Source organism: Mastigoproctus giganteus, chromosome 3 (assembly GCF_048544385.1).
Source record: "Mastigoproctus giganteus isolate SK-2022 chromosome 3, ASM4854438v1, whole genome shotgun sequence".
NCBI lineage: Eukaryota > Metazoa > Arthropoda > Arachnida > Uropygi > Thelyphonidae > Mastigoproctus > Mastigoproctus giganteus.
The window spans coordinates 233,275,289-233,289,471 of record NC_143577.1 but is presented as its reverse complement, the minus strand read 5'-3'; the positions used below and the strand labels follow the sequence as shown (position 1 = coordinate 233,289,471).

At 35.5% G+C, this 14,183-nt stretch overlaps 1 protein-coding gene across 1 annotated transcript in view; it reads left to right on the top strand.

The window, feature by feature from the left end:
- mei-41 (ATR serine/threonine kinase meiotic 41) overlaps positions 1–14,183 on the top strand; it is a 245,650-nt gene that overhangs the window by 52,274 nt on the left and 179,193 nt on the right. The window contains exons 14-17 of the mRNA XM_090370340.1: positions 243–357; positions 2,153–2,221; positions 3,477–3,565; positions 5,497–5,632. Of these exons, the coding sequence (XP_090226466.1) occupies positions 243–357; positions 2,153–2,221; positions 3,477–3,565; positions 5,497–5,632 (409 nt within the window). The remainder of the gene's footprint in view (positions 1–242; positions 358–2,152; positions 2,222–3,476; positions 3,566–5,496; positions 5,633–14,183) is intronic.

Sequence of the window (14,183 nt, the reverse complement as noted above, 5' to 3'; positions counted from 1 at the left end):
ATTAGCTATTTTCACAGCAATTTGTAAATAAGTTAGGGATAACTTATTTGTAAATCATAACTCAAATATAAAGTAACACATTGAGTATTTTATCTCCTTTTTTGCATATTTTACTTAACTCTTATGCTCATTGCTTTTAGTTATTAATGTAAATAACTAAAAGTAATGAGTATATATGATTTGTCATGTTTTAATGAATTTTGTTATTATGCTCAGAGTTATTTTTAAATATTCTTTCTCAGCCAGGAAGATTTTTATTCTTCATTAAGCCACTCTGTGAAAGGGATAAGTCATGAAAATTTGAATGTTAAACTACATGCCTTAAGAAAAATAAAGCAAATACTTAAATCTCACCAGGTGAGTAGTTGTTATTATTATAGCCATACCAACCTACTACTATAGGCACAATTGTTTCACATCTTTTCCATCTGAAAACATGTTCCAGTCAGTATTTATTTTAATTTATATTTAAGCTTATCATCTTATGAATGATGAATTTAAAGAGTAATGATTGCTTTTATTGACAATGAATTGGTTACTATTAGATATCTGAATATTAGAAAGAAGATAATTGTATATTTTTTTATCATCATAAATTGTTTAAATTGCATGGTTATTTTAATAGTAGTTTAAGTTAAATTTACTATATCATTTAATATGATTTTAATCGAATTTAGTTAATTAGATAATACTATAAGTATATTGTGTTACAATAAGTTATGAGAAAGTTTTAGGAATGGCCACACCAAGATACAGGCTGATCTCAATTAACGTGATTAATTCATCCTGTGAGTGCATCGCGCAAAACGGAAACGCGTTAATTGAATATAATAATCAATAGGAAAAATTATAATTGGTCCTTGACCTTCAGGAATGTTCATAAAGAATTTTAAAAATACCTTTTAAATAACTTTTAAACTGTATACCATGTAAAAGATAATGAAAATAATTATGGAATTAAATGTTTATTGCATAAAACAGCTGTTGCCAAACTGTGCACCACGGAATATTTTAAATTTTCGAGGGAAACACAGCGATACTTGACATCTGTCAGACACCGCGCGAACTACTAGCTCGAGGTAGTTCACAGTTTCAACATTTCTTATTAAGTTGTTTGGACCTAACTACTTAATAAACGGAACTGTTAGGTATTTCTTTTTGTCTAGGTTCGCCATGAAAAAAATTACTGAGACACTAAGGGTGCCGTGAACCGAGAAAGTTTGGGAACCTCTGACATAAAATACACAATGAAGAAACAATTTGTTATGGAAATATTTGAACAGAATTGTTTGAATAGTGTTGACTTTCTCTTTTCAGCAATCAATTTCCAATAGCTGACAACAATCTTCTCTGTGCCCTAGCAAAATAAATATCACAGAGAACCGAACCTTTTGTTTGAGGTTCTCTGCAATATGAAAGATTTCATCTAGTTCTTTTACCGTTATCTCCTTTGTGGTAACGTTTTCATCTGGCTCATTTAAAAATTAGAATTTTTAAATCAAGTCTGCATTGACTTTATTTGCGGGAGACAAACAAGTAACACGTTTTCTTCCAATGGTTGATGGAACACACTCAGGCGGGCAGCAGGCAAGCGTTTGTTTATTGCCCATCCAATGCACAGTAAGCTTAATGCGCCATTCAAATCTTTTTTAATTATCACATAAAAAAAAAAGATTGCGTTAACTGGAAATTTGCATCGTGTAAAGTGAAAAGCGGTATAATTTTTTCAAATAGTGGTAACTGAAAAACGCGTTAATCGAACTTGTGTTATGTGAGGCCTGGCTGTACAACTGTTGCAGCCAAGCTGTCAGTGTACTGTAGTCTGTTTCTTCACCTTTTATTATGACCTCATAAATATACAAATAAACTACTTTCTTAGGTTAATTGTTATTAATTACAGAAAAATCTACAATAATCTAATTCTTATTAGTTATGGTAGATTTTTATCTTCATTGCAGACAGGAGAAATTCTCCATAAACATCTTTTAACTAGCTACTAATCTTTATAGATGATAACCCCTAGGCTAATATCATGAAAAACATATATTCAACAACTGTTTTAATAGTTTAGAATAGGTTAACACTTATTTTCAGAATTTTCCATTTGTAGAAATGCTAAATTATAATTTATTGTTTTTAATCTTTCTTACAGATTACTGTTGATGACTGCTTTCAAGGAAGAGAATCTGTTGATCCCCGTATGTCTCACCTGATTATAACGGTAATGCTTAATTTTGGTAATATTTTTTATAAATAGTATTTTTACATCATCATCATCCAAATCTGTTATACCCAAATATCATAGTGATCTGTACATCCAGTAGATGTACAGATCACTATGATAGTATACAAATCAGTTCTTCAGAACTATCATTCTTTCATTTACAATTTTCCTCCTTGCTGTCCTATTTCCCATTAAATCTTTATCCTAGCCAGAGTACATCCTCTTTCTTCTAATGCTTGTGTGACACCATAAGTTTATCTTTCTCTTGTTCCTCTGGGCCTATTACCATTCAACTTTTTTTTTTTTTTCAAATATTTGATTATGTAATCTCCTTCTTTCACACTCTTTACGTGTCTATACCTGGCGCCTCCGTAGCCAGGTGGGAAGGAGAAGCAGTGCGTAGCACACGCTTCTTGATTAGACCGGGGTTCGAGCCCGTCACCACCAAATACAGAGGACGTGGAAAGGTCAGGAAATGACCACCACATATCCCGGAGCAATATGGCCTTAGTTGCTAATGCTCCTAAAAACCAAATAATAACAATAACGTGTCTATACCATTTTAAGTTTACTTCACTGACCTACCTTTTATTGGTTATTTGTTACCCCAAGATTTTTTCTGATTTCCTCATTAGTAATATGATCTTGTCATTGCTTCCACCAGTTAGATTATTTTTCTTAAAACTCTTATTTCTGAAGATTCTAATGTTTGATTAATTCCTGCTTGTCTTATTCAGTTTTCAGCTCTATAATTTAAATAAAACTTAAAAACTGTGTTATAAACAACTAATTTTGTTTATGGCTAATTTCTCCTGCTTTATTTATTCTAATGTTTATTTCCTTGTCTGATCTTCCATTTTCATTAAAGACATTCTAAATATGCAAGATTACTAATTGGTTTATTTTTAGTTATTTATTCTGTGCTGTAAATTTTCACTGTACATTTTCCCAACTTTTGTAGATGTTTTTTGTAACTAATTTTCATACCAAATTCTCAGTAATCTTTAATTTATTTGAGATTCTTGAAGATCTTGCATTTAATATCACAATATTGTCTGCAGTATAAAAAAGCACAAAAAAAACCTTTTCTCCCACCCTTGAAAAATGTATCACTGTAATTTATTTTTAATGGTTTTAATTACTATAGAAAATTACCAGTGAATATAAATATTTCTTTCTTTTAAAATTGTATAACTTTTTATGGTGATTTTAGCTGTAGCTATTTATAACTCTCAATTCATTTTATTTGTAGATTCTGTCAGGATGCAGGGAAACTGATATTTCTGCAAGGATTACATTGGCAGAATGTTTGGGAGAAATTGGTGCAGTAGACCCTGGAAGGTTATTTTGTTATGAATATTTTTTAAAAATTTTACATTAAACACACAATATCTTCATGTTACTTTTCTACAGGCTTTTATATGTTCATAAGCTCTTGCATAATATTTACCCTAATTGTATGACAGAATAACCTCCTTAAAACTTGTAAGCATTCTCATAATTTTTTTAAGTGCTTTTAACACATTAACTGCAAAGTCTGAATAAGCTGAAACAGCTCCATACCATCAATGAAACCACCCCCACCAGACTTTTATGATTGAGATGGCACACTCTGAGAGGAACTTCTCTCCATGCAGTCCCCACATTGAAATGTGTCTATCAGAACAAAAGATTGTGTAGTGAGATTTGTTGCTCTGTATCACTTTTGCCACACTCTAGAGTCCACGAACATTGGGAACAACATCTCTGCATTCTCTTTTGTATTGATGACCTTTGTAATGGGCTTATGCACAGTTCCCTATTGAAACCAAGGCTATGCAGCTTCCTGTGGATGGCTGACCTACTGATGGATACTCCTTTGTCTTCTTAGACCTGCTCAGTGATGTTTTTAGACCTGCTCAGTGAAGGTCTATGAGTTCCAGTTCAAAACCTATACTTCTGACGTACTGTTGCTGCTGCTCAGGCAGCCAGTGTACATGCACAGGGAACTTCTTGCACATTTGTTTGAAGTGGGTGAGGAGAGATTCCAAATAATTTTGATCACATATCATATGATGCTTTTTTTGTTTTTTTTTGTTTATTGTGGTGTTTAAAAGAATAAAACGTTCAGACAAGTTTTTTTTATTTTAAAATATTTTTTATTTTTTGCTATTAATTGTTTTACAATTAATAATGGTTTTGCTTTCTTTCTTTTAGTGATTTTTGTTTTGTAAAAAAGAAGTTTGGTTTATATTTGTAAGAAAATATTCACTGTTTTATAGTTATTGTTTGGAAAAGATGACTTGGTTACCTAAATTTGTGAGCAAATATAAAGAAATATAAAAGATTTTGCAAAGTGATCAAATGGGAAATTGTGATCAAAAGCCATTTAAAGATATTGAAAGGCTTTTGCAAAACTGCAGGGATATCCCAGTTACTAAAGTACTAACTGCAGTTATTGTACTTTGTACAATAATTACAATAAGCCTTATTGTACAAAGTACAATGTGGTACTATACAAGTTACAGGTGAAATACTGTGCCATGCTGTACTATACTGTACAGATGGTTCAGAGTACATTATTGTAGTTACTGTACTTTGTAATAACTACTATATTTTCTGTAGTTCCTTTACTTTGTATCTACTGTATTTTCTGCAGTTTCTGTACACAACAGTAACGTCATATCATGTAATATGACATTGCTCTATATTAATTGATAAGTAACAAGTTGGAGTTATATCTAAAGTTAAGTTCTAATGAATTTTTAGTACTGAAGTGCCAAAGTCTCATTATAAGTTTTATATATCAATTTACTGTTGAGCTTTTTATATGAGTGAAAAATTGCCCGCTATTTCATGTTTTTCTGATTTTTATGTGATAATTTTATTTATTCTAAAGGAACATTGATCTTTTTGATTAACACTATATAAATAACCAAAATTAAATAACATTATAGAAGAAATGTTAATTATATATGGTTGGTTATATATATTAATTATTTGAAATTTTTTTTAAATAGTTGATTCCTTTATTTCTTAAGACTTTTTGAACCCTTTAACAACTTGGTTGATGAAAATTTCTGAAATAAAATTTAAATTTATTGTTTTTTGTTTAGTTATTATAATTATGATTAAATTATAGAATATTTTATAAGATCTGTTTATATCATTGACTATGTTTTGGTTTGTGCATGTTTTTTAACATGATCAATCTTTTTCATAGTGACCCATATTTATTTCTTTGTTATTTTACTTTCATGGGTTACAGTGTTAGTTTTCTGTATATTTTATAGACTAGAAGTAAAGAGCTTCAATCCAAAAGATACTCAGACTCCTTTCATTGTTAACATAGAAGAAGAAAATTTTTCATATGGTGTAATCCAAGAATTAGTACGCTCTTTTCTTGCAGCTGAAGACAGCAGAATTCAGGTATTTTATATTGTATTTTGTGTATTTATTTATTATTGTGTTTTATGTAAAATCTCCAATCTGAACTTATGACAATGTGTACCTTTTCGGTTATACTGCCAGTACCCCTCTGGTTATACTACCAGTAAAACTTCGCTTGGAGAGTTGCAACTTTTGTCTCTTACATATCATTCCAGCAAAGATAATAGTTTATTACAGTCCTCTTTTCAAATGCTTTAGAAATATACAGTTTCCTATGTACAAGGAAAAAAAAATTTTTTTTTATTTTTTACAAATGAAACAACAAAACTTCAACACAAGTACTAGCTATTAAAAAAGTAAAAATAATGAAAAAAATGTTACACTAAGTCCAAAAGAGTTCCTAAACATTAAGTTCAATGATAGATGATGGAAGCAGGGAGGTGAACAAGTCCTGAAGAGTCCAACCAGACCAAGGCATGCTTGTCAGAATACTGTGTGTGTGTGTGTGTGTGTGTGTGTGTGTGTGTGTGTGTGTGTGTGTGTGTGTGTGTGTGTGTGTGTGGTGGGGGGGAACTGTTCAGTATATCAAACTGAAGAGGATCACCACTTAGCTTCAGGATGAAACTCAGCAGCAGATAACCACACATTCAGAAGAGTTTAAGTAGTAACTAAGTGTAGTTTAGATTTTCATTAAAGGAGGTAATTCTCAATTTGGGTTAGTTTGTAATAGGAAATGTTGACAATAAAATCATTATCTACTGAGTTGATTTCATTAAAATCTGTATATTGAAGATATTGAGTTAAGAGGTTTTGCCATATTTTGTGATGCTTAATGTTATGTATATTTACATGAAATTTTTCCTTTCTTGCAAATTTTTGGAAGAATTACCTACAGATCTTCAGCTATAAGTTTTCTTAAACAATTTTTTACCCTCTGAATGTATCGCAAGGATCTTTGTTTATCATGTATATGTTGTTTTATAGTGCATTTTACTGTTATCACAGTAGCATTATTAATTTCTCTTTTGAGGTCCTGTAATTTGCTTTATTTTTATTTATGCAAACTTTGGAATAATTTGTGCAAGTAAATATCAAGTATGTTTTCTGTTGGAAGGATCTAATAAGAGTGATTTCATGGAAATGAGTGTCCGTGTAAAGGAATGAAATCATTTTGAAATAATGGAATGGATTGCCTATTATTCTATGTGTTTGTTTGATTCTTCCAGTGAAAATATCCATCAAATAATGTTAAATCTGTAACTGACAAAGAATACAGATTATAAATAATTCTTGTCATCTTGTAAACTTAATGAATCACCTAATGATCTGAGCAAAACCTTCTGTTCTAAGACCCACTAGACCCACTAGGTACATAAAGTGAAACTTATGCCCATGTTGAAACATCAGAAAGGCATTTACTTGATTTCTCCCAAAGGAATACTAGCAAAAATTTACTTTCCTCCTGTATATTAATGACTTTCATTAAATAGAAATCCTATTCATAGGTATGCTGATAATAATATGTTACATTCCACTTTTTAGTTTAATAAACCGGTTACTTCACAAACAGCTACAACTTTTTGAATATCACCACCAGTTCCTTAAAAGTTGATTTCTAAGTAATTCTCCAATGAAGAGAAGAAAACTTAGTAAACTTCAGCCATTTTGAAACCCATGTGTTCATCCTTGCAAAAAAAAAAAAAAAAAAAAAAGTCTGCTGTTTCCTTGCTATTAAAAAAAAAAAAAAAACCCTTCATCTTTCTAGTTATAATCATATATCTTTTCTTTTTAAGGCATAAGCATATAACAAATACTTCTTCCTCTGAATCCTATGTAGTTTCACTGTAACTTTTCTTTTATATAACCCCTGACTATACAAATTATCACAATTCTGCCCAACCAATGAATGTTCTTCCCACATCTGAGATGGGATTCCCAAACTCTCCTAAATTACTAAACTCTATCCGTAAGAGGGCAGTCAGACTAATTAATAATCAAAAGGGATAGATGTAGTCCTGAGATGATGTGTGTGGTCCAAGTATGCACATTGTGAGATAGTATGCTGCCTGAGGTCTCCCATGAAAATATAGTGGTTTTGCCACTATACTATCATGGAAGGATCCAATTGAAGGCTGTAGAATTTCTTAAAGTGTCTTCAGTTGGCGTCACAATTAGCTCAACTAAGGTAGAGAGGTAGCCCCCTACTCTTTGCAAATTATTCTGAGTTTTTTTAGCTAGCACAATGTAAATCGACTCACCAACACATTTATACAGGTATAATATACACAGCACAGTATGTTTTAGATGCTAATGTGCTAATGGTCCTTGAGGCTGTCACAGACATTCTCTCAGATATGCCAGACAAGCTGTTCTTGCTACCTGTGAGTCTAAAACGCTGATGGAACTGATATTCGGGTGACACTCAAGTCAAAGTGGACCCAATTTCGGCGAAGTCCGGACGGTCTATGACAGCCAAATCCTCTGCTTGCACCTTCACGATGGTGGGACTGTTAGTAATCCTGGGTATAACCTTCATGCACAAGTACATGGTGGGTGACCACCCAGGTGTGAACCAACGTAAGCAGGGGTCGAGGTGTGGCGCCCACACCACATGGAGGAACGCCGCCCCTCTATGTTACCAGGCAGTACTAGGTGGTAGATGACTCATCAATCGGTGAAATACCACCACTTTGCTTATTGGAGGCTTGAAGTGGTGGAACCCATGTTTAGTCTCTAGAGCTAAGTTCCGGCCAACCCTTCCCTATCTCTTCCATCATGCAGTATGATTGACGATTTTTGAGGTTATGATGAATGTCGTGGCGAGATCCAATATTCCTTACATTTCGAGGGTACAGCTCTAAAACGGTGTTCGCAGGCCGGCCGCTAGTTAGTACACCGGACTGAACCTATTGGTAACTCTCTAGGAAGCTTCCGGATCAGCTAGTGTATAATCTTGCTACCTCTACTCTGCCAGATAGTGACTGGAGGGAGTCCGAGTAGTGTGTATGCGGGGAGCATTGTTGAGGCCACGTTATGTCAAGGATCTGGGTATATTCTTACCACATGTACGCCATATCCAAAAATTTCATTACTTCATACAGCATGTCCCACCCACTTTTTCTTACTATTGAATACACCATGAATTGTCAAAATAATAGAGCAAGCTTATCTGCGAAAAGATCTAAACCTCCCAAGGACTTCCTAATTCATTTCACAAATATACGTGGTCTCAATTCTAATCTCAACGATGTCCATTTCCACTTGCAGTCTTCCAAACCCCATGTACTTTTTCTAACTGAATCTCAGTTATCAGTTGATTCAACTACTGCTCATCTCAGATGTCCAAATTATTTGCTGTATGATTCCTTTCGCCTCAAAGGTGGTACTTGTGCATATGTCCGTTCTGATATTCCCTGTCAGAGACTTGGCAATTTGGAATCTCCTCTCTTTGATCTTCTCTGGCTTAAAATCTCTCTACCTCATTGTGTAAAATTCATCTGTTGTCTCTACCGTTCTCCCAACTCCGCTAATCACTTGGAGCTCTTTGACTTCCTCTCTTTGCAACTTGACTTTCTCCAGTCCAACTTTCCTAACAGTGAGGTAATTTTCCTTGGTGATTTTAACGTTCACAACTCCAGCTGGCTTCCGTTTTCTAGTCACACCGACCCAGCAGGTCGAGATGCTGAGGCTTTTGCAATTACTAATGACCTAGCACAGATTGTTCATTTACCTACAAGAATACCAGACAATCCTAATCATACAGCCAATACGCTTGATCTTTTTCTCACAAACAACCCTTCTAAGTACAAGGTTGAAGTGAGAGGTCCTTTAGGCACTTCAGATCACAACTTGGTGATTGCCTCTTCTCCAATGGAACCTTTATCTCATGGCTATTCCCAACCTCGTATTGTTTGGCATTACAAGAATGCAAAATGGGATGACCTGCGAAACTTCTTTTCTTCTTTTCCTTGGTCTGATTACTGTTTCAAAACTTCTGATGTCAACGTTTGCTCAGATCATGTCAGTGAAATTATTCTTGCAGGAATGGAATCCTTTATCCCACACTCCACTTTAAAATCTCGTCCTTTATCTAAACCTTGGTTTTCCAATAAATGTGCTAAGGCTGTCCAAGAGAAGAACGTTGCATATCGTAATTGGCTTGTTTCTAATTCTTCAGTTTCATTTTCTGCCTACACCAAAGCTCGCAACAATTGTAAAGCAGTTATTAATCAGTCCAAACTAGAGTTTGAACAGGCTAAGAGTAGAAAACTTGCTTCTTGCCCTAATGGTAGCCGAGCATTCTGGTCTCTTGCCAAAGCTATTGGCCGCAACTTTTGCCCATCTCTGCTCCCACCTCTGTCCAAACCAGATGGTTCTGTTGTCACTTCAGCCAAGGATAAAGCTGACCTGCTAGCATCCCATTTTTCTTTGAGCTCATGTATTAATGATCTTGGTAAAACACCTCCCACCATTCCTAACACGCTCCATTCAATGCCTCCTGTGGTCTTCCGTCAAAAGGATATCAGAAGGATTTTGATGAATCTTGATGCTAAGAAAGCTCCAGGTCCTGATGGTATTTCTCCACTTGTTCTCAAAACCTGTGCTCCTGAACTTACTCCTATTCTTTGCCGCCTTTTTTCACTTTCTTATTCCAAAGGTGTTTTTCCTTCTGCTTGGAAATTTGCTCATATCCAGCCAGTTCCTAAAAAGGGTGACAAATCCCTCCCATCCAATTATCGTCCCATTGCAATTACTTCTACTCTTTCTAAAGTAATGGAGAAATCAATTAACCGCCAACTCTTAAACTACCTAGAAACTTTCCGTCTGATCAACGATCGCCAGTATGGATTCCGTCAGTGTCGATCCACTGGTGATATTCTGGCTTATGTTACCCATTTATGGACTAATTCAATGGAAAGGTTCGGTGAAACACAAGTAGTTGCTCTTGACATCTCAAAGGCTTTTGATCGTGTTTGGCATAAAGGTCTTCTAAACAAGCTTCCATCTTATGGTTTGCCAACTGTTTTTAGTAATTGGTTATCCAGTTTTCTCTCTGATCGCTCACTGAGGGTGATGGTAGATGGCTCTCTGTCTTCTAACTTCTCCACTAATGCCGGTGTCCCCCAAGGTTCAGTTCTTTCCCCCACTCTTTTCCTCTTGTATATCAATGACCTTCTTCCATTGACTGGAAATCCTATCCATAGTTTTGCCGATGATAGCACATTGCATTCAACTTTCCATTTTGAGAAACCTTGTCCAGCTCAATCAGCTTTAAGTTCTCGAAAATCTGCTGCCAATTCCTTAAATGCCGATCTTCAGGTAATTCTCCAGTGGGGCAAAGACAACTTAGTTGATTTCAACCCTTCTAAAACTCAATCTTGTCTTATATCTCGCAAAAAGGATTCTTCTGCTCCTATGCTTATCTTTAGTGACACTCCGATTTCTAGGCAAAATGATATATCTCTTTTGGGGATTACCCTGACTTCTAATCTCTCTTGGCACAAGCACATTACAAATATTGCTTCCTCTGCATCTAAAAAACTTGGTTTTCTCTTTCGCTCTCGGCGTTACTTTTCTCCCAAACAGCTGCTCACTCTGTATAAATCGCAAATCCGCCCTGCCATGGAATATTGTTCCCACATCTGGGGTGGTGCCCCCAAAACCTCTCTCAGGCTTCTTGATTCCATTCAGAAGAGGGCAGTTCGGTTAATTAATGATTCATCTCTAACAGAGTCTCTCCACTCGCTGTCTCATAGACGCACTGTTTCTGCTGCATGCCTCTTCTACAGATACTTCCATGGGCACTGTTCTTCTGAATTGGCCTCTATAATTCCCGCTCTCTCTTTCAAAATAGTCCAAACACGTGCCGCCACCAGCCAACATCCATTTACTGTCCAACTTCAAACCCACAGAACCAACTTTTCATCTTCCTCATTTATTCATTCAACTGCCGTTTTCTGGAACAACCTTCCTTCATATGTATTTCCCGAAAATTACAATCTACAGAAGTTCAAGTCCAATATCAACAAATATCTTCTTTCGTCTTCTCAACCTCCAACCCAAGCACGGTACTAAGTACTATAGGTTTAATACCTCTCGTGTTTGGGGTTCTCATAAAAAAAAAAAAAAAAAAAAAATATAAATAATAATAGTAAAAACACAGAGCTACAAGGCTCAATAACTTCTATGTTATTACAATATATTTAAAAGAGTAAGAGATTCATAATAAAACAGGCCTACGTGCTCTGGATTCATAATGCGAAAATTTATTTTTATTTTGTTACACAGAGCATTAATAAAACTACAATAGAGTAAGAGATTACCTTAATCTTTTGCATAGAATGCTTCCAGTCAATGCTCTCCAAATGCAACGAATAAAATAAAATGAACAGATAAAATAACTTAATGAATTCTTTCACTCATAGAAATATGACGGATTTGAGGCGCAACGGAATTGAAAACTGAAAGCCTGCATGCAACCCCAAAACACATCAAACCATCTCAGCAAGACTATGAGTGTGAGAAGACATTATATGTCAGAATAAATAATTAAAATCGGAAAACTGCTTACGAGAATAAATAATTAAAATCACAATAAAAATTAAAATTGTGATTAAAAATTTGGATGAACACACAAATTAAATGACATTCACAGCTTTTCCTTTCCTTAAGCAGACAATGCTTTTCGACCTATCGCCTTATTCACAGGATGGATATATCGCAAAGTGTGTGTGTGTATGTTAGGCTCTTTTTTTTTTTTTTTTTTTTTTGTTGTTGGTGCATCAGCTTCTGTAGCCAATATGCACCTCCCAAAGATTTTGCATTTTACTCTGATCCAAGTCCTAGGTGGGATTCTAATCCACAACCTTTGGGTTGCCAGACAGGCACTTTACCCACCTGGCTAGCCTGGTCGGCCTTAGGCTCTTTTTTTTTATGTAAACCCCAAACACGAGAGGTATTAAAACCTATAGTACTTAGTACCGTGCTTGGGTTGGAGGTTGAGAAGACGAAAGAAGATATTTGTTGACATTGGACTTGAACTTCTGTAGACTGTAATTTTCAGGAAATACGTATGAAGGAAGGTTGTTCCAGAAAACGGCAGTTGAATTAATAAACGAGGAAGATGAAAAGTTGGTTCTGTGAGTTTGAAGTTGGACAGTAAATGGATGTTGGCTGGTGGCTGCACGTGTTCGGACTGTTTTGAAAGAGTGAGTGGGAATTATAGAAGTCAATTCAGAAGAACACTGCCCATGGAAGTATCTGTAGAAAAGGGATGCAGCAGAAACAGTTCGTCTATGACACGAGTGGAGAGACTCTGTTAGAGATGAATTATTAATTAACCTAACTGCCCTCTTCTGAATGGAATCAAGAAGCCTGAGAGAAGTTTTGGGGATACCACCCCAGATGTGGGAACAATATTCCATGGTAGGGTGGATTTGCAATTTATTTAGAGTTAGCAGATGTTTGGAAGAAAAATAACGCCGAGAGTGAAAGAGAAAAGAGAAAGTTTTTTAGATGCAGAGGAAGCAATATTTGTAATGTGCTTGTGCCAAGAGAGATTAGAAGTCAGGGTAATCCCCAAAAGAGATATATTTTGCCTAGAAATCGGAGTGTCACCAAATATAAGCATAGCAGCAGAAGAATCCTTTTTGCGAGATATAATACAAGACTGAGTTTTAGAAGGGTTGAAATCAACTAAGTTGTCTTTGCCCCACTGGAGAATTACCCGAAGATCGGCATTTAAAGAATTGGTAGCAGATTTTCAAGAAGTTGAAGCTGATTGAGCAAGGCAAGGTTTCTCAAAATGGAAAGTGGAATGCAATGTGCTATCATCGGCAAAACCATGGATAGGATTTCCAATCAATGGAAGAAGGTCATTAATATACAAGAGGAAAAGAGTGGGGGAAAGAAATGAGCCTTCAGGGACACCGGCATTAGTGGAGAAGTTAGAAGACAGAGAGCCATCTACCATCACCCTCAGTGAGCGATCAGAGAGAAAACTGGATAACCAATTACAAAAAACAGTTGGCAAACCATAAGATGGAAGCTTGTTTAGAAGACCTTTATGCCAAACACGATTGAAAGCCTTTGAGATGTCAAGAGCAACTACTTGTGTTTCACCGAACCTTTCCATTGAATTAGTCCATAAATGGGTAACATAAGCCAGAAAATCATCAGTGGATCGACACTGACGGAATCCATACTAGCGATTGTTGATCAGACGGAAGGTTTCTAGGTAGTTTAAAAGTTGGCGGTTAATTGATTTCTCCATTACTTTAGAAAGAGTAGAAGTAATTGCGCCGACCGGGCTAGCCAGGTGGGTAAGGTGCCTGCCTGGCAACCCAAAGGTCGTGGGTTCGAATCCCGCCTCGGGCTTGGATCAAAGTACTGCAAAAACCTTGGGAGGTGCACTATGGCCACAGAAGCCGATGCGCCAACAACTCCCAAAAAAAAAAAAAAAAAAAGTAATTGCAATGGGACGATAATTGGATGGGAGGGATTTGTCACCCTCTTTAGGAACTGGCTGGATATGAGCAAATTTCCAAGCAGACGGAAAAACACCTTTGGAATAAGAAAATGAAAAAAGGCA